The 20,712-nt window shown below is 45.8% G+C and overlaps 3 protein-coding genes across 13 annotated transcripts in view; 1 reads left to right on the top strand and 2 right to left on the bottom strand.

The window, feature by feature from the left end:
- The window catches only part of SAR1B (secretion associated Ras related GTPase 1B), a 28,230-nt gene extending 22,817 nt beyond the window's left edge, over nucleotides 1–5,413 (top strand). For both annotated transcript variants that reach the window (XM_020908026.2, XM_020908028.2), the window contains one exon: nucleotides 750–5,413. In XM_020908026.2, the coding sequence (XP_020763685.1) occupies nucleotides 750–866 (117 nt within the window). In that variant the 3' untranslated portion in view covers nucleotides 867–5,413. The remainder of the gene's footprint in view (nucleotides 1–749) is intronic.
- Nucleotides 1–11,155, bottom strand: part of SEC24A (SEC24 homolog A, COPII coat complex component) — a 110,776-nt gene extending 99,621 nt beyond the window's left edge. For both annotated transcript variants that reach the window (XM_070465389.1, XM_070465390.1), the window contains exons 1-2: nucleotides 10,734–11,155; nucleotides 8,692–8,768 (exon numbers count right to left, since the gene is read on the bottom strand). The gene's annotated coding sequence lies outside the window, so the exon portion shown is untranslated. The remainder of the gene's footprint in view (nucleotides 1–8,691; nucleotides 8,769–10,733) is intronic.
- Nucleotides 11,156–15,762: 4,607 nt separating this feature from the next.
- Nucleotides 15,763–20,712, bottom strand: part of JADE2 (jade family PHD finger 2) — a 50,659-nt gene continuing 45,709 nt past the window's right edge. For 8 of the 9 annotated variants that reach the window (XM_020908037.2, XM_020908033.2, XM_020908032.2 and 5 more), the window contains one exon: nucleotides 15,763–20,433. In XM_020908037.2, the coding sequence (XP_020763696.1) occupies nucleotides 19,625–20,433 (809 nt within the window). In that variant the 3' untranslated portion in view covers nucleotides 15,763–19,624. The remainder of the gene's footprint in view (nucleotides 20,434–20,712) is intronic. The other variant, XR_011486849.1, reaches the window with a different exon arrangement.

The raw sequence follows: 20,712 nt of genomic DNA, 5'->3' as shown, positions 1-20,712 counted from the left end.
AGCCTATGCATATGGGAAACTTAATGAAAGCTTTCAAAGTTTTGTCATAATTTTTCAGAATTAGCCACTAAATAATATATTTGAATGTTTAAGCATACCAGTAGTGTATTTTGGCCCCCGGTTCAGTGTTTTAAGTCCAGAGTTCACCACAGATAAAAAATGAAATGTATATTTGGCTATAGTAGAGTTATGGGGTTTTCAGAACATATACTTCATAATTAAGCTTTAACACACATTATTTTTGCATTCATTTTTACTGAGATTTGTTTTGCGGAAGGCCCTTAGGATTGAAAAATTCCAGAGTAGAGCATTATGGCGGCCTATGGAAGGAGACTGTTATGTTAGATAAGGTAGACTTTGGTCTGTTTTCTGTGTCTTTTTAATAAGTCAATGCCACATTAATTTTAAGAGTTGCCTTGTTAGGTCATAAATCTACTCACAGAATGTTTGTTTTTAATATTAGTGAAGCCAGTTGTCCCAGGTAACTTGAATTTTTTCAAAGTCACAGATTCTTTTCATTCTTGTGCACCTCACAGGCTCACCTCTATCCCACTGAATGAACATCTGTCCTACAATAGAGTGAGAGGAGGTGCCCTGTGTGTTTAGGGGAAGGGACTTGGGTGACAAACAGGCATGGCTTTATCACAGTCACCCTTTGTTCTAAGATGTACGAACTGCAGCTCTCCTAGGGAGTAGGGGTTTTATTTCATTAAGAGGTCACCCAACATAATGCCCATCTTCTCTCCTAGGGCAATGTATCTCTGAAAGAACTGAATGCCCGGCCCTTAGAAGTTTTCATGTGCAGCGTGCTCAAGAGACAAGGCTACGGAGAAGGCTTCCGTTGGATGGCACAGTACATTGATTAACACCAGCCCACATCAGTTCCAGGTCTCACCGTTCAGGCCTACTCAGAGATTTGATCATCAACATGCATAACTTGAATTCAATAGACTTTTATTGTTGGTTAGAAAACAGATGTTTTTTAGATTATTAATATTTTATCAACTTAATTTGAGTGAGAATTGAAAACTGATTCAAATAAGTTTGAATATCACAATGTTAGCTTTCTAATTCCATAAAAATACTTAGTTTTTACAGTTTATAATGCGACATTACCCCCAGCACCATTTTTGAACAGCAACTTTCCAGACGACATTTGAAGCACTTTTTAACAACATGAAACTACAAATAGCAACCATATTTAAAAGCTCATCATGTTAAATTTTTTATGTAATTTTTTGGAACTAGTTTTTAAATTTTAGATTATATGTCCACCTATCTTTAATAAGCAGTTAATAATAAGCTTATAAATGACTGCATGATGCCTTACAGTTTCAATTATTTTTTTCTTATGCAAACGTCATGCAATAAAACAAACCCTAATATTTGGCATCCTTGTTGGGCAAATGTTTCATTTTAATGTGTCTTATCTAGCTAGTATGCTCTGAAGTTTTGCATATTTAATATTAAATATATGAGGGTTGTGGGGAAAGGAGATTGCTTTAGAATATTTAGGATAATGTTTAAGTCCCTGCAGGCTTTTGCATTTATCTAGAGACAAGTTATGTTTGGTTGCACCTTATACCACATTTAAGTCTGAATCATGTATATTTTTATCTGTAACACTACCATTACCAGTGCTGATGGGGTCCACGCCCTAGTCCCTGTGGGATCGGCCTTCTGAAAAAAAGCACATGTTCTGGTATAACCGAAGGTTAATTTTTGGTTTGATAAGCCAACCCCAGTTGTCTGATTCTGAAGTGCTCCAATCTTAATGGCACCCAGTTTGGTAATCTGCCTTTTCACCAAAAATAATGACAGGCACCAGTCTCCCCACACTTAGAGGTACTCCCCAATCTTACTTAATGGTACTTAATGGTATTCAGCAGGGCAAGTGACACATAGGGTGTTATGCAGTTGCATGGTGGAGGCCTGCATCTGAGGATAAAGAAAGCATGTTCTGCTTCAGTTGTCACTGAGATATTTGAAGATTTTTTTCCTGTCCTATGGCTCTTTTTTCATTTTGGGTATATTTTATTTCTTGGTGGAAAGAAAATGAATCCATGTATTTAATTTTCTTTTTTCTTAGTTATTCCCAACCAGCTCTTACTTTATAACACAAAGGCTTCTGTTTTTTGATACCATGCTTGCAACATGATAGTTTCTACAAGCCTCACTGGTAAGATTTTCTAATCAGATTGTGGTTAGCTTTTTAAAGCATTTTAGTTTCCTAAGAAATTGAATTCTTTTTTCCCATATGTTTGAGATTCCCATAATTAGTTGAAATACAAGTGCCAAATAGTTATTTTTAAAGACTCTGAAGATGAAGATTTCCTCTCTTGGTCATAAACCGAAGTTTTATAGTATATTTAACCAATTCTATTGAGAATAGATTGCTCCAATTCCATCAAGACTAATTTTAATATCAGAATTACTGTTTTCTTTAGCTCTTGTCCAAATCAGAGTTAACTATAGTCCTTTCTGTCATCAATAATATAATATTGTATATAAAGCAAATAAGGATTAAAAGATATGCCTGGAAGGAATTACTAGTTAGCTAAACCAGCAAGGTCATTTCATCATGATGTTTGGTTTTAGGAATTCAGCTATTCTGTTCCATTTTCACCTTCCTTCTAAAGGAAAATAAAAAAGCTTTCTCCCTGCCTAAAAACATCAGTAACACCAGGGAAAAGTAGGAAATGACATTCAGCCTCTAGGTTTATTCTGCCAGATATGTTTAAAGTTCTCATTTCTAACATCTTGACTGAAGAGAATTAAGCCTTATTCAAAGTAATTGCCTCTTGTTGATGGTATCTGTTTTCAATATTTACAGGGACATGCTTTTCTTCAAGTATTTCCTAGTATCTATTGTGATAATTGAGAAGTTAATTAACTGTGTTATAAATCGTTTAAAAGAAAAAGCTTACTGGTTTCTCTAGAGGGGATTTGCTTTCTGGCACAAACTCTCTTGTTCCAGAACTCTCATTCTAGGTCTGTCACTGGGATCAAAGGAACAGAGTCACTTTGTGGACCACAGCTAAACTGTGGGTATTTTCCCAATGATGTAAGAGTCTTCCAGAGTCTGAACCTCTGGAAATGAAGCTGCACTTTCCTGCCAGCTGAAGGGAGATGGACCTCAGAGTTCCCTAGCCATTGGGCTTATCATCCAGCTCTGAGAGCTTCTTAGAAAACAGAGAGAGTCACTGCTTCCATCAGGAGAAGCAAGTTAAGAGAATGCCAAGAAATGGCAAAAGCATGTGGGAAAAATATATATTCTGTATGTGCCTGTGCAAGTGTGTACATTTGTGGAGTATTTTGGGGGTAAATGTAGTTAATTTTGTTCTTCCCTCGGTAAAGTGTGAAAATGTAATTAACACTATTATATACAAGTTAAGACTGGATTCCATATACATCAAGAAGTGTTCAAAATATGTTTTAAAATCTTAATTCCAAAACTCTAAAAACAGATGGCCTCAGCTGGCTTTTATATTTTTAAAAAGATTCTTAATGCCATACCTGTTTCAATGACTGCTATTAATTATACTTTTCTGTAACTGGTTAAATTGATGGATTCCAGTTTATCTTGATGAATTTTTAGATTGGAGATTATACCATTTTTAAAAATTGGGCACAGATATTCCCTGAAGAATATGAAAAATATTCTTCACTACTGACTTAGTTAACCCAGTATCCTTGAGTGCCAAAGAAGTATGAATTCAGGTATTGCCTGCATAGATCTAAATTTTAGTTTTGTGTGCCTGTGTACATATACAACTTTACTGTGGTTTACAGCATAAACACAGAATGTTGTTTATTTTCTTTAGTTTTCAACTGGCTCACACTACATGTAGTGCTTTCCAGCACATAAACTACTTGGAAATCACTGAAATAGAGTAATAACTGCGATAAAAGTGTTTCTTGTCTTCTGCAAAATGATTTGATTAACCACATTCAAAATCCAGCATTTTCACAAGTTCCGTCATTAAAAACAGAATACCTCCAGTTGATGACTTGAGCTTGAGCAGACAGGTTTATATTTTCTGAACCTGTATTTGGTATGTGTCTCAATGTGGCGTTTCAGTCTTGTTAGTCACTTACATGACTGAAGTTTGCAAGGCTTCTATCGCCAAATAAATTTTGATCAAAGTATAATGACAAAGCTAATATAAAAGAAAGTCTCTCAGAATAGCATGTGTTGATTTAGAGTACATTGTTTGAATCATTTTAAATATATGTAAAAGTTGGTGAAGTTTCAAAAAAATCTCCAAGACAACATGAAAAAATGAGATTAGCAAATATAAATTTCTGGATAAAATTAATAAGGAATTATAGGTTTTCTATAAACCTTTAAATTTTTTTTTTATTATAGACAGTAAGAGTTCAGAAAACATTTTAAATTAAGGACTAAATTCTCAAAGCCCAATATTAATGTTTCTGGTCTTTCCAGTCACTGTCCTTTTGAAATGCAAATTAGTGTTTTTTAACCAAAAAAGAAAAAAGAACAAGCTCTTAAAAATATGGGGCTGTGCCTCTGCATAAAGTGATTGGGATTTTGTTAAAACCATGTTTCTACTCTTGAACTCTATAGCCATTCCCCCTCACATACCTCCAGCCCATACCTGGAAATCCCTGAGTATAAAGGGAATTGACCTCTGTTGATTTGACCAACTACTGACCATCTATTGAAGATTCAGTTTTGAATCAACTAATTTTTGTCTTCACAGTTTAAAACATTAAATAGATAATATATTTAATACCTCTGATTATTCTGGGTTTTGACCACACCTTTAAACAGATTCCAAATCAATCACAGTAAAGTAAGCAAATTTATTCAAAGTAAACTTTGTTTCAGGAGTGCCCCCACTCCAAATAGATTTTAAGACAGAAATGGGAAAGGCTTTTGAGTGATTTCATGGAGAATTATTATCTTTAGAAAAGATTCACATCAGAATGGCCAACTTCACCTGGGTTTCTGGATTCCCTGGTGCTGCTCCTAACCTGAACTCAGAATCTGTTGCCATACTGAGGCAAGAGCACTCAGGGTGAATGCAGTCAGGTGACTTTCAAAGTGTTTTCTGTGGTGAGGCCTTTAGTGTTTGGCTGAATGCAGAGTATGTTGAAGTGGTAAGTCAGTGATAAGTTTTTCATCACTAACCTTGTTTGCACTTTTGTACACCACTGCTTGCACTAGTATCTTAGTGTGAATTTTAACAATTGTTTTACATTAAGCATTAATTTATATAAAGATGTTTCTGTTTACCTTTATGTATTTTACAAAGAACAGCTATAATAGATGGTTAAATGTTCTTGAATTGTGTTTGTGTGTTATTTTGATTATGTTCTATTATCTTTTTACCCCCTATGATTTGAGTGTCAGATATAGAAAAATAAAATAATTACCTGGTCTTTGAAACACTCTGGTGTCAGGTCCTGTTTTTATCATCTAATAGTTTTTATTGTGCTTATTAGAAACTTCTTGAACTTTGAAATTACTAAGGTTATAGAACGTGCCCTTTGTGCAAGGATTCCAAGCAACTGAGGCCTAATTTGCTTTGTAGTAGGACTTATACAATGCTGACTCAGTTGAAATGTGAAAAATTAGCACTTGGTTGGTTTTATCTACATCAAGGTTCTCAAGCTTTAGTAGGCATCAGAATCTCCTGGGGGGGGGGGGGGGCTTAAAAAAAAAAAACAAAACACCAGAGGAAAAAAAAAATCCCACCAAAAACTGTGATTCAGTAAATCTGGGGTGGAGTGGAAGGCAAGCATACAAATCTTCAACAAGTTTCTCAGGTTTTTCTGATGCCAGAATGTGTAGATTTTCATTTAGGAGAAACAGTAATATACCACCAAATACTAATAACACTAAATGTTCATTGGCTAATCAGTGAAGAAAACAAAAAAATTTTTTTCTGAGAATTCATTTAATAGTAAATCCTACATCAATATAGGGCTTCCCTGGTGGCTCAGTGGTAAAGAACCTGCCGGCCAGTGAGGAGACACAGGTTCAGTCCCTGGGTCAGGAAGATCCCATGGAACAGGAAACCACAACCCACTCCAGTATTCTCCCCTGGGAAATCCCATGGACAGAGGAGCCTGGATGGCTACAGTCCATGTGGTGGCAAAGAGTCACATACAAATTAGCAACTGAGCATGCACGCACATCACTGTAACCTGTAGCTGGTGGTTCTCAACCTTGGCTACAATTCAGAATCACTGAAAGCCCAGGTAGCAGAATTTTTTCAACTCAGGTGATGCAAATGAAACATTATCATTTTGGTAAGGATTATCAAGCTACTTTTGAGACTTAAATCCAACTATAAGATGATGGTCCAGTGGTTAAGAATATACCTTGCAACACAGGGGATGCAGGTTTGACCCGCAACTGGAGAACTGAGATTCCCACATGTGGCAGAACAACTAAGCCCAAGCCCCTCAACTACTGAGCCCATGCACCAGAACTAGACGGTCCATGCACAGCAACAAAAGATCCTGTAGGTCACAACTAAGACCTGATGCAGCCAAATAAATACATATTACAAACAAAACCTTATACAGCCATTCCTTTAACCTTTCCACTAACAATGTGCAGGATGACATAAGGCTTTGTCCTAACTCTTTTAACATAACCAGTCATGATTCTATTACCGTTGAAGTGAAGTGAAGTCGCTCAGTCATGTCCAACTCTTTGGGACCCCATGGACTGTAGCCTACCAGGATCCTCCATCCATGGGATTTTCCAGGCAAGAATACTGGAGTGGGTTGCCATTTCCTTCTCCAAGAGATCTTCCCAACCCAGGGATTGAACCCGGGTCTCCCACATTATAGGCAGACGCCTTACCATCTGAGCCACCAGGGAAGTTCAGTTACTGTTGAGCCCATCAAATAGAGATTTAGCATGCACTCAACTATTTGTTGAACTGAAACTAACAAAGTAGACAGTGAATGTACTGAAGGGATAATGCTAGAAAAATAAAAATCCAGTTTATTCAGACATTTCTCTAAGTAAGACATACAGAGGGCTAATAAACACATGAAAAGATACTCAACATCACCATTAAAGAAATGCAGATCAAAATTACAATGAGGTATCACCTCACATTCATCAAAATGACCATCATCAAAAAGTCTACAAACAATAAACGCTGGAGAGGGTGTGGAGAAAAGGGAACTCTTGTACTGTTGGTGGGAATGTAAATTGATACAGCCACTTATGGAGAACAGTATGGAGGTTCCTTAAAAAACCAAGAATAAAACTACTATATGACCCAACAATCCCACTACTGAGCACATACCCTGACAAATCCATAACTGAAACATGCATCCCAATGTTCACTGCAGCACTATTTGTAAGAGCTAGAATGTGGAAGCAACCTCTATTAACAGATGTCCATCAAGAGATGAATGGATAAAGAAGCTGTGGTACATATATTCAATGGAATATACTCAGTCATAAAAAAGAAAACATTCGAGTCAGTTCTAATGAGGTAGTGAACCTAGAGCCTATTATACAGAATGAAGTAAGTCAGAAAAACAAATATTGTGTGTTAACGCACATACATGGAATACAAAGATGGTACTGAAACCTACTGCAAAGCAGCAATGGAGATGCATAGATAGAGAACAGACTTGTGGACACTGGGGGAAGGAGAGGGTGGGACAAATTGAGACAGGAACATGGAAACATATACATTACCATATGTAAGACAGTCATTGGGAATTTGCTATATGACGTAGGGAGCGCAAACTGGTGCCCTGTGACAACCTAGAAGGGTTGGATGAGGCGGAGAGGTGGGAGGGAGGTTTAGGAGGGAGGGACATATGTACACCTGTGGCTGATTCATGTTGATGTATGGCAGAAACCAACATAATACTGTAAAAGCAATTATCCTTCAATTAAAAACAAGTTTTTAAAATGGAAAAAAATCCAGTTTATTCACCTCATTTTCTTAAATTTAGTTACATAATATCCCACCAGACTATCTGATGGGCTTCCCAGGCGGCATGAGTGGTAAAGAACCCACCTGCCAATACAGGAGACATAAGGGACATGGGTTCGATCCCTGGGTCGGGATGATCCCCTGGAGAAGGGCATGGCAACCCACTCCAGTATTCTTGCCTGGAGAATCCCATGGACAGAGGAGTCTGGGGGAGCTACAGTCCATAGAGGCTCACAGAGGTGGACATGACCGAAGCAACTTATCAAAGCACACAGCACAAACTATCTGATATTTAATGCAATGTCACAGTCCCTGAAAGAGTGTGAAAAGCACCTTGTGGGGAACAGGGGAACTAGGAGACAATGTAAAAGAAGCTCATGGGGTGGTGGCCACCAGTCTCCTAATTGAAAGGTGAGAACAACAACTTAGAAACCTGATGATTAAAAACAAAGGTCCCCAAAACAGGCCCTTATAAAGGATTCAGCTGGGTATTAAGTTAGTTGACAAACGTCAAAGCCTGTGTTTACAAAGTCTTTTAACTTGATTTATTTAAAATTAGACACCAAAACTCAGTAATTTTCTGGCTCTTATGTGGTAAACAAAGGAAGCCATGCTTTGGAATGTGGATTTCGATTGGAGGCAGCACGGTGCACCCTTTAACATGCTTATTGAAGTCAGAGCTCAGTGATGGCACCATGCCACTACCAACAGGCTGGTAACGCAGCAAAAAGAAACTCAAGAGCTTTCTTACCTGATCATATTGAAAGGACCTGGGTTAATGTGTAACAGTCCTCCAGTCAAAATCTTCAGCGGTGTCGTGTTTCATGTCTGTTAAAAGTAAACAAGGGGAAGAAATAATTGGAGGTGAGGTACAGGTGAACAGAGAGAGAACACTTGGGGGTCAAAATGAAGATATTTGTTTACTCCTTTCTTGAGCTAAAAGGAACTGAATGTGAACCTCATCAGTGGAGCTGTAGCCTCATTTCATCCAGGATGAAAATCCCAGACACTAGAGAGATTATAAACATTACCATTACAGCACCATTTTTAGGGTTCTCTCCTAGTCCTTGGGTTTGGGTTGAGGTCTCTAGACCCACCTCGTGACTAGGAAGCCACACCAGATTGACTGCAGTCTAGAGAAAAGCACATTGACTTCCCTCCATTCTACAGACTTCTCTTTCGAGACCCAAATGGCCTTTCTTTGAGTAAAACACAGAATAGGTGAGTTCCAGCCCTGTTCTGGGCCCCAGAGCTTATTTGCAACTAGGGGCTCCACTGCAAGGGGAAACACGTCTGACAGTTCCTGAAGGAAACCATGCAACACTACTTTCTTTTCTGACTTCAGGGTAGTAAACACAGGGGCAAAAAATCTATTTTGAGACCAGTCTGAAATTTTCTCCACCTCAGCTTCTATTTGGGGCCAGGTTCAGAACCCACAATCCTCTGGCAGTCTGATGGCAGGGGGACCCCTCTTGGATTCTGAAGCCTCACTCTGCCTTCCTCTTTGGAGAAGCAGTCTCTGATTACTTGACATGTTGGCGGCCTTGCTCACTGCTCCATGTGCAGGGCTGGGCTGGGTAAAATATGAGGGAGGGTCCCTGCTCACTGGGTTCGTTTTCTCTCTTTTACACATAAAGCCTTATGTGTGGAAAACTATTAGTTATCACCAGGTCTTTTTTTTTTTTTTTTAATCACCAGGTCTTTTGCAAGTACCATGCAGGTGCTGGGTTCAGGTTGGGACAGGTGGCCACACTTTCTGTCTGCCCTTCTGCAAGCCAGTCAGTCAGCTGGCATTTCCTCAACACCTCCTTGCTGGAGACTTACATGGAATGATGAAAAATGGGCAGCCATCTGCCCGAGGCACCATGGAAGGCAAAAGGGGAAGGCCCTCAAACACCATCGAGGTTTCTAAAACGGGGGCAACAGAGCTGAATCTTGAAGGCATATAAACTGTTTAGTAAAGAGGGGGTGAACAAGGCGAGTGTAAGCAGACAGAACAGCAAAGACAAAGGCACAGCAGAAAACGTCACGCTGTGAGTTGGGGCTGGTAGAGCCCAGAGCCTGAAGAGGTGCTATGTGGACAGCATATCAGACAGATGTCAGTGGAGGAAAAGACAAGAACATGAGGCCTAAACTAAGAAGGCAGGAGAGCAGGGCTGCTCTTTCCCATCTTTCAGCCCATTTTTCACCTGTCAAAGTAGGCTACTTCTAACACTGATTCCAAAACCAACAGTTTATGATGTATGACCACATTTTCCAACCCAAGGCAGGAGCCAGCGATGCACCAGGAAGGCCTGCTCATGGAGCCATGAGATCAGAAATAGGCTATTTGAAGTTGGGAACATCTGTACAGACATGTGTCCCCAAAATGCCACACAGAGCATGAACACCAGAATGTGTGCTAGTGACAACAAGGAAGACACAGGTTTGAGGTCAAATTAAAAATAACACAGCGTGGATATTGCACAGGGAACTCTGCTCAATGTTACATGGCAGCCTGGATGTGAGGGGAGTCTGGGGGAGAATGGATACATGCATACCTATGGCTGAGTCCCTTTGCTGTCCACCTGAAACTACCACAACACTGTTAACTGGCTATAATCCAATATAATAAAAGTTTTTTAAAAACACACAAACTGGAACTGTTGACACAGCCAGTACTGCCAACCTGTTCAATAAAAGACATCAGGCTAAAGGGGTGGAGGGTTGGGGCTCCCTGAGGGTACTGCTGGGAGCCAGGAGCTGAGGCCCCAGCTGTCCCTCTCTGATCCCCCTTCTCCACAAACCTCTTACCTGGGGACTGGCTTTGCCAGCACACTGTGGGGATCTGATGGTTCCATCCACCAAGCAGGAGAGGCATAACAGAAATAGCTGAGAAGAATACCCTGCTTTCTAATCCCTTAGTAAACTCCTGAACTTGAAAAGTCAAGTGGGCAAGGTATCCTAACTCCTCACACAGCGCAAGGACTGCCCAGTGAACACTGGACCGGACTTGATCTCTGTGGCTACAGGGCTCAGAACAGCGTGTGAACAGAAACATCATGTTTCAAGGCAAGAATTACAGTTCAATTTAAGGAAGACGTCTTAAACTTAATATGGATGGCTTAGCAATGGGTTGCTTACAAAATGACACGCTCTCTGTCACTAGAATTCAGACGCTGTCCTAGAGAAGGTGGTGAGCAAAACGAGCTTTCATGCCCCTCCCCCCCCAACCACCTAACCCCTGAGCTATCACCCAGATGAGGCTCCTTGGCTGAGGCTTGAGCAGGAACCAGGATTGATAATGCGGGTCTGTACTGGTCCCGTACCCTTTCTTGACCAGAAGGGAAGTGCTCCTGGAGGGCAGAGGGGTCCCTAAGACTTGAGCATCCCCTCTGGTTCCTGATGGCCCTTCAGGGCACATTAGGAGTCTCACAGTGGACGACGCAGCTATCGGGGACCGCCCACGGCAGCTCCTTCCGTAAGCTGAAGAGCATAAATAATTACGGCGGGCATGTGGGAAACAAGGTTTTGTATACCAAGCACCTGTCACCAGAGCCGGGTAGTCAGTCACCCAGGGTCCCAAAATAGCAGTTCAGAATATCCACAGGTGACGGTTTATTTTGCTGAGTCACTCCTTTTTGGCTTCTCCTACAAACCCTGCTGCTCTTCTGAGTCTCAGGTTGATCCCAACATCCAGTCCCTAGCAATGCAACGTTCCTTCTCTGCAACAGGGGGTGGGGTGAGGGGGTGGGGAGCAGGAGAATTCAGCTACCTCCCGCCTCCTAGGTTAAACCGTTTCAGAATGGCCGCGGAGGAACCCCAGAATGCTGGGAAGGTGGGTGTATTTCAGGCGCAGGCAGCTGATTGGCTCAGGTGTCACGTGAGCGGTGTCCCGGATGACCGCCAGGTGCTTCCAACCCGCCCTCGGCCGGCAGCACGTGACCTTCCTCTGCCCTGCCCCCCAGACCACAGGTGCCTTGGCTGGGCTTGGGGCAGCCCATGAGAACAACGGAGCTTCAGTGAACAAATCCCTCTGGCTTCCTGGCCTCTCTAGTCAGCCTGCTGGCGTCAGGGCGCCCTCTGCCTTAACCTCCGTCCCCCTCCTCTCACAGTGATTCCTCATTCTAATCACCGCACATCCAGGCCCACTTTGATCCACTCCCAGCCATCATGCATGGGGTGGGGCCCAGCAAGAACGCTCATCTTCACTTCACATATAAGGAAACTGAGGCCCAGAAAGGGCCAAAACACAGTCCCTAATTCTCCTTTACCCCAAAGCCCACACGACTCCATTTCTAGTCACTTCCTCATGTGCGGTGCATTCCTGGATGAATTTTCTGGACTTGAATGGCCACAAATGGCTAACGATAACCAAAGATGGGGGTAGAATAAAGCGGATTGCCCACTGAACACAAACCCCTAGACCTAGGCAAGCCACCCTACAATTGCTGTCACCGAATCACAGAGCCCGCCCCACACCCCCAGCCCTTCCAGAGAGGCGTGGGTCCCACTTCCAAGCCTGCAGGACAGATAACTTACCTTCCTTCCGTTGCCCACAGGTCCTGCTCAGCACTTTGCCCTGTCACCACCGGGGCTGGATCTGGTGCCTCACTTCATGTTCACACCCATGTTTAATGCTATGCTTCTAATGACCCCTCTCCTGGTGACATGAATCTGTCGCCACCGTGGCATTCTGACAGTGTGATGACCCTGAACTTCTTCCTGCTCTGGCTCTGCCCAAGTCCAGTCTGGAGGCTCACTGTAGCCCCAGTCAGTCCCGCCTACCCAGTTGGCCTTAGGGTAAAAGGAAGGGCCCTGGCAGGCTCTCACCTGACCCTCACTGACCACATCCTCTGACCATGGGCTTTCCCAACAGGACCTAAAGAAATCGGTATCCCCAACATCTTCTATTTGACAGATGGAAAAACTGAGGTACATCAAGTCAACGGCAGAAGACTAGAACCTCAGTTTCCTGATCCTGGGTTAGACATACTTTCCTACTGTGCTGTACAAAAATCACTATGGGGATGGGGTTAACAATAATGAAAAGACACCTCCTTGAGTTTGCATTGGGGGACCCAGGGGAGTCATGGATACTCTAGGAAAGGAATTTTTGCCATGCTGTTTGGCTTGTGAGATCTTAGTTCTGCAACCAGGGAATGCAACCCCAGCAGCAAGAATGCCAAGTCCTAATCACTAGACCACCAGGGAACCCACTTTTTTGCTTTTTAATGTTTTAGAATGGTTTCTTTTTCCTTAACATTGTGTTTGTTGTTACAACAAAGCAGTTGCACATTATTAAATGTAGTAGGTTTTTTTTTTTTACCCCTATATAGGATTCTTTTTTCAAAAAATTGGGAAAAAGAAAACAAAAACACACATTGTCAGGCATCAAGGCTGGGCAGCAGATGGCGCCCCAGATCCTACCTACCTTGCAGGAGTTTCATCAGAACAAGGGAAGTTAAGGGCAGGCAGAGGAAGAGTCCCTCCCCTCTGCCACACTGTCTGTGTGTAACTGCACCTGGCTTTGGGACTATGGGATTAAAGTCTGTCTCCCCCACTGGCCTGGTCTCTGCATAGGACATTTGGTCATCCCAATGTCCTCAGGGCCCAGCAACTGGTGCCCCATGAATGCTGAATCAATGCATGCAGGAACAAAGTGGGGGGGAGTGGACACTCCTGGCCTCCCCTTGGATTCCTGTACATTGGCTCATTAGTGATTATTTTATATTGATTACAGGTTCAAGTGATCAAATTTTGGATATAATGGATTAACTAAAATATATTATTAAAATTCACTGTACCTGCTCCTTTGTGCTTGTTAAAAATGTGGCTACTAGAATTACCTCTGTGCCTCACACTTCATTTCTATTGCACATTGCTGCTTCGGGCCCACCGGTGTTTCGGCCTCTCCTGCCCCACGGTCATCAGCTGGGTCAGCTTTGCAGCTGCAGGCCTGGCAGCGGGGCCCCTCCATCACTCTGCTGGAGCACTGTGGCCAAGTGGGCCTGGCTCTGGGAGGAGGGAGAATCTGGGGTGTCGACAGCCCCAGATCACAGGTAGGGGAGCTGGCCACGCAGGTGCGCTGTCAGCCTGGGGACTGATCTGCCAGTACCTGATGCTGACTGAGGCTGGTGCTAATTGAGCCCTTCACTCTTGGCTGAGCCCCCTGAGAGAACACACACGTCTCAGTCAGACAAGGTTCCCTGATCCCCAGGGATGTGGCAGGCATGGGGCCCCTCAGTGAGGGGCACCTTCCTCCACAGTCGTTCAAAGCACACCAGGTTCATTTCCACCGCCTTCTGCATTGTGGAGTCACAGAACTTTGGATCTGGAGGTGCCCTTGGGGACTCACTGTCTACTGCATCAGTGAGGAAATGGGGCACTTCTCTGTGCTTCCCAACCAAGTCAGCAGCCCCAGAAGCTATTTTCCTTGAGTCAGTTCAAACTCCTTTCCATGCTCCTCCCCTTGGACTGTCAGAGCAGGTTCAAGACCCTTCCACGCATGGCTGAATCCAGCTTTGTTCTTGTGGACCTCTCTGTCCAGAATGCTTGTTGTCCCTTCCTCACAGCCAGCTCCCCTTGGGCAAGCAACTAGTTATCCTTCGAGCCTATGTTACCTGGAAGCTCTGGGAAGGCAGGGTCCTGGTGCCACTCACAGCACACAACCCAGCACACTGGCAGAATGAGATGCACGCTCAGTAGACAATTGTCTATGAATGAATGCATGAATGGTGTTGCTTCCTGTGTCCCCCCACCTCATCCATAAAGGCCTCCACAGTACCTCCCAATTCCCTCATTGCCTCTCTGCTGGACTGTGAGCTCCCCCAGGGCAGAGACATTGGCTTCATTCTGCATACTTTAGAGTCTGGTCCAAAGTAAGTACTAAGGAAATAACGAGTGAAAAACAAGCCTGGATTAAAACCTTTCCTGATCTAGAGACAGATATCAGAATGGAAGCAGTGAGATTCTATTTCTTGGGCTCCAAAATCACTGCGGATGATGATTGCAGCCATGAAATTAAAAGATGCTTGATCCTTGTAAGAAAAGCTATGACAAACCTAGAGAGTATATTAAAAAGCAAAGATATCATTTTGTGACAAAGGTCCATATTGCCAAAGCTGTTTTCTTCAGTAGTCATGTAGGGATGTGAGAGTCGGACTATAAAGGCAGCTGAACATTGAAGAATTGATGCTTTAGAATTGTGGTGCTTGAAAAGATGCTTGGAAGTCCCCTGGACTGCATGGAAGATCACACCAGTCAATCCTAAATGAAATCAACCCTGAATATTCATTGGAAGGACAGATGCTAAAGCTGAAGCTTCAATACTTTGGCCACCTGATGTGAAGAGCCGATTCATGAGAAAAGACCCTGATGCTGGGAAAGACCGAAGGCAAAAGAAGGGGGCAGCGGAGGATGAAATGGTTAGATAGCATCACCAACTCAATGGACATGAGTTTGAGCAAACTCCAGGAGATAGGGAAGGACAGAGGAGCATGGCATGCAAATCCATCCCATGGGGTCGCAAAGAGTCGAACATGACTTAGGAACTGAACCACCACCACCAGAGTTTCCTCCCAAACCTTCCCACTGGAGGTGGCTCGAGTGGTCCTGACTTTGATGCCGAACTTCACCTCTTACCAGAGGTGTAGTTTTGGGAAACTCCATCATCCACTCTGAACCCCAGGGGATGACAGCTGTGAGAAGCAAATGAAGTAAGCCCAGCCCCAGTGCATACTGAGCACTCACTATATTCCTTGGGACACTCAGGGACCACTCACTATTTCACTGAGCCCACCCTCTCCCACTCCCCAGCGCAACAGAGCCTCAGACCAGCCAGCACAGAAAACATTGCTTTATTAACTGCGTTTGCCAACACACGAGGATTGCAGAGGGGGTCCTGAAGCCACAGGCTCCAGTTGAGGGCTAGGCTCTGGAAACCCCCATGAGTGAGCAGGACAGGATGGGACTGGGAGCTACGTGGTAGCGGGATCACAGGAGCATGCAGGGGACGCGGGCACTGGCCACCCCGAGGCAGCCATACATTCTATTGCTCGTTAAGGGTAGCGAACATGGACAATGTACAAAAAGGAGAAATAGGTTTTGCGTTAATGAAAAATACATTTTTTTTCTACAAAGGAATCTTTCCTAATACAAGAAAATAAATATTGCAACATAAGCCAAAAATAATTTAAAATTGCTCTTTTCAATATATTTTCAATATTTCTCTTGTATATTAACAAATGGCACATCAACTTTCTTTGAAACAAAGACAGAAGGTGTCTCCTCCTGTGACATTCATATCATCCCCCCACCCCGAGCCGATGTGGAGCGCAGAGTGTTGTGCGTCTGAGGGACAAGGTGGCAGGAAGTGCCTTAAAGAACAACCAAAGGTCCTGGACTCCAGCCCTGGCTCTTTGGCCAATGTGGCCAGCTGGGCCAGGGCCATGGGAAGTGGCCTCCCCAAGGGCCTCGTCACAGGCATCCAGACCACTCTGCAAAGCTTGGGGTATGGGCAGAGGTTGGCCACATCTGGCAGTAAGCAAGGAATGCCAAGTCCAGCTGCTGCCAATGTCTGTCAGAACTGGGCATGTGATTCTCTAGAAACTGCCCTGGCAAGTCCCACTGTGTGCCCATACATGACACACAGACACACAGCCACATGGACACACAAGACGTGCCCTGGCACACACTCACACATCCACAGCTCAACACCCATGTTTGGAAACCTGGGTGTCTTCTCCAAGGAACCTGAGACCTTCACACTGCAAATGTCCACACACTGTCACCAAGTCAGAGCTCATTTAATAAAATAAACCCTTCTAACCTATCTTCTCCGTATTTGTTCTAAAATACATTTATGATCCATAAAAATACTTTCCTTGCACATTATCCTTTCTCACTGTGAGAAGGGGGAAGGAGGTGGGCAGCAGAGACCAGGAGAGTGGCAAAGACCGCCAGGATAACTTCCAGAGCAGCTTGTCCCTCCCTGAGGAGGGCCACTGAGTGTGGGCAGATATGGTCACATGAAAGACATACCTCAGCCTCTAATCTGGAAAAGGCCTCCTGCCTTCTCCTCAGCTTCCCATCTTGACCTCAAAGGCAGCAAAGCTGTCTGCACTGTGGATGGGAAGCTGGAAAAAGTGAAGGGGCTGTGGCTGATGGCAGAAAGGCCAGCAGTGAGAACCAGTATCCTTGTCTTCTTTGTAGCCTGCCGGACATCCTAGTAGTGGACGGCTGCCTGGCAAAGCTCTTGGGTCTGGCCTGGCAGACCCTGGGCAGCCAGCCTTAGAGGCACCGGGACTCCGTGCAGGACACGGGGCCCCAGGGATAATTCAGCTCAAAGCAGAAGCCAACTGAGAAGTGGGTTGAAATCTACAGGCCAACTTGAGTAGAGGCCCTCTGGAGGAGTGCTGGTCTCCTGGCCTGGCCCACCCAGTCCAGGCCCTGACCAGACCTACCACCTTCCTGCCCTGGTTCACTGCCCTACCTCGCCCCCAGAGCTCCCAGACCCTGCCTCAGGATGGATGAAGGGTAAGCAGGCTAGAGCCGAGTCTACTGGACCTGAGCACCCCACCTCCTGGCAGAGTTTGGTTGTTCTTTAAAGCTGGTCCCTTTGCTTCCTGTGAGGTCAGACCAGGCAATCCAGCACAGACAAGGTTGTGACCCGAGATGACCCGAACCACGGGGAAGGAAGAAGATCTGTTCAAAGGCAGTAAACAGAGAATGGGGTTAGGACGCTGCTGCTGACACTGCGCTGGCCACTATCACCAAGGCGCCAGGCAGACTAAACTCTACACAGTAGCTCATGCCATCCCAACACCCAGAGTCCTTGAAGCCCACTCTGAGTCTGCTCCGACTGGACACATCTGTCCAGCCCTTTAAACTTAGTCATTATCTTTGTTTCCTGTTTTGATAAAATTCACATGAAACTGAGTGTCCATGACCATGCCACTGTCGTACCTTGAAAAGTCTGGAGTCGGGGATGGGTGCTCAGCCTGCTCCCCATCCCACTGATTTGCGCTTTGTGTTATGTGAGGGGGATCCCCATGGTGAGACTTTTGCCACGCTGGTTTCACCGTCAGTCTCCTCCTGTGGAGTTTTAGGGTTCAGGAGAGCTCACAGTGGGCCCAGGATCCAAAATCCACCAGCAGCAGCAGCAGAACAGCATCCTTGTCCGAGAGCTTGGGCTCACCTCCTTGGGTGTGTGCAACAAACATGTTTCTATACTTGGTTGCTAAAGAATTCCATTTTTAAAAAAAGTCCAAGTGACAAGTTGTCAGGTCCTGGCTGTGCTGTATTATGGTCAAAATATTCTTTGGCATCCACAGAATGATTCGACTGATTCACTGGACTTTTGCAAGGTTCTTGTTGGAGAAGTTCTGGCTTTACCAGTGGCAGAAGTGACCCAGGAGTAAGTCATAAAAGAAAAAAAAAACATGTTTTCACTGAATTCCTTTTTGTTTTTCATTTGTTCCCTGAGCTATCACCCTGGGGCCACTCCACTGAAACTCTTCAGAGCTACTACCTGGGACTTAGAGGGTGAAGCGGAGAAGGCAGGACGGTGACGGTGGGGAGGGAAGGGCTAGAAGGGCATAGCTGGGAAAGGGGGTTAAGGCTCAGAGGGGAAGAGGAACCAGGAAGATCCAGCAAGACTTCAAACAGCCCCGGCAGGCCATCACTAACCCGTCCCGGGCCCCGGGATCCCACTGCTTGTTGGAAGGAGGAGTTTCCAAAAGGAAACCGAGGAAGAAGCTCATCACTTAGCAGGAAACTTGAAAAGGCAAATGGTCTGGTCTGGTCAGCTGTCTGGGAGTGATCAGACCCTGGCCGAGACTGGCCCCGAAGGAAGGAAGGAAGGAAGTTGGAGTCCCAGAGCGATTCTCTGTAGTGGGCGAGTCTGAGCCCCACGCCCCTGACCGGGCACTGGCCCTCCCTCGCAGTCCCCCGCCGGCACTGGCGGTTGGCTGGCTGGGAGTCCCCTGAGAAAATGGCACAGCTCAGGAAGGACTCTGGGAAGCCCTCCCCAGAGCCGCCGGGCTGGGCACTGGCAGGGGCAGAGCAGCAGGGGAGTGGAGGATCGCAGGGTGGGCGGGCAGGCCTCCAATGATGTGGGTTGACCAGGAACAGCTGTGGTTCCCTCGGAACCAGCAGGCCCTCTTCGCCCCCTCAGTGCTTTCTTGTATAAGCTCATTGTGCTTGTGACAGTGAGTAGACTCTGGCTGGGTATCACTTATCATACTTCCTTGGGGATCAGTGAAGTGCAGCAGGACCCCCCCAGATGGACCCCAGTGGGATTTGGGAGCAAGGCAGGGCCAGGCCCATCTGCCATATAATGCCCAAACGACAGTCTGTGTCACCCAGTGGCAGCGGGCAGGAGTCCTGAGCTCTTCATCACCTTGCCTACATGTAGCCAGGAGCCCAGCAGTACTGCGTGGCCCAGGCAGGGACGCTGCCACGGCCATGATGGTGCACAGGACCAGGGCTGGTCCTTGTGGCCAGAGCCGTGGAAGGAATCCTAACATCCTAGGCCAGCATAGAGGAAAGACAATAGTGTGGAATTCGAAACTCTCTTTATATTAAAAATAAAACCACATCAGAGTGGCAGCCTCAAGGGTCTGAGACACTCAGCGGAGATTGGAAATGGCAGTTGTCACTGGGCTGAGGCCTCACGAGGGGACCAGGACAGGCGAAGGGGTGACTTAGGAGGCCAGTACCCCCATGCGGACCACCTCCTCAGCCCCTGCTTCCCGGGGACCTCGCTGCACCCCGCTGTCCTCAGCCTCCACATCTGAGTCGCTCATCTCCCCATCAGAGAAGTAGCCATCAGTCTCAGTGTCAAAGTGTAGGCTGACCTTTGGCCTCTCGGCCACAGCAGAAGGCGGTCCTGTCCCCGCATCAGGCCTGGCACCTGGCGATCTCCGGTTTCCCTTGCTCTCACGGGGCAGCCGGAGCCGGCCTGAGGGCTTGGGACTCGCTGTAGGGCCAGGCACTTGGACATTAGAGTCGGCAGCCATCGGGGCTGCCTCCTCCGGGGTCTCGGGGGCCAGTGGTGGGGGGCTCTCGGGAGCTGCTGGGATGGGACAGTCCCCAGCTGTAGGGCTGGATGGCAGGTGAGAAGGTGTTCGCCGTGGTGGCTTCCTGGCAGGTGGTCCCTGACCCCCTTTGCTGCTGCCAGTATCCTGGCCCCAGGGCTTCTTGGGGGGTTTGTCTGGGGTCGTCCGTGAACCGGGCCCATCCTGTGGTGGTTTCTTCTTAGCAGGCAGGCGGGTGCGGCCGCGGGCCTTCCTGGCAGGGTCGCCAGGTCGCAGCGAGGGGTCCCGCATGAAGCTCAGCAGTGTCTCCTCGTCCTGCAGCAGCTCCTCGGACAGCAACCCCGGGGCGGGGTCTTCGCGGTGCCCGTTGTTGAGCGACCACTCACTCATGGCCATGTTCTCTGCGGTGATCTGCACTGACTGCGCCAGCCAACTGTTGAAGAAGGTGCCGTCGATGGGGAACGAGGTAGACAGGCCTGGCCAAGGGGAGGAAAGAGGCAGGTGAGATGCCAGCGGGCATGTGTCCCACCCTCCTTCAGGAAGCCCTCTCCCCCGCTGCCCTGCAAGCCATCACGGACCTTCCTCCCTCTTTCCCTCTGTGCTAGACCCGCCCGAGTTAACCTGTTCTGTCCATCCCGCCTGCAACCCCTGAACACCCTTCTCCCCAGATAGATGATGTCCTGCTCCTGGGGACTTCATAGTCTTCATAGTCTTCATAGTTTGAGGAGCAGAGTACAAAGTGAAAATGTGGACTC

The sequence above is a fragment of the Odocoileus virginianus genome, chromosome 3 (genome assembly GCF_023699985.2).
Source record: "Odocoileus virginianus isolate 20LAN1187 ecotype Illinois chromosome 3, Ovbor_1.2, whole genome shotgun sequence".
NCBI classification, from domain to species: Eukaryota; Metazoa; Chordata; class Mammalia; order Artiodactyla; family Cervidae; genus Odocoileus; species Odocoileus virginianus.
Note: the sequence above shows the minus strand (reverse complement) of the source record. Positions and strands in the feature narration are given on the sequence as shown.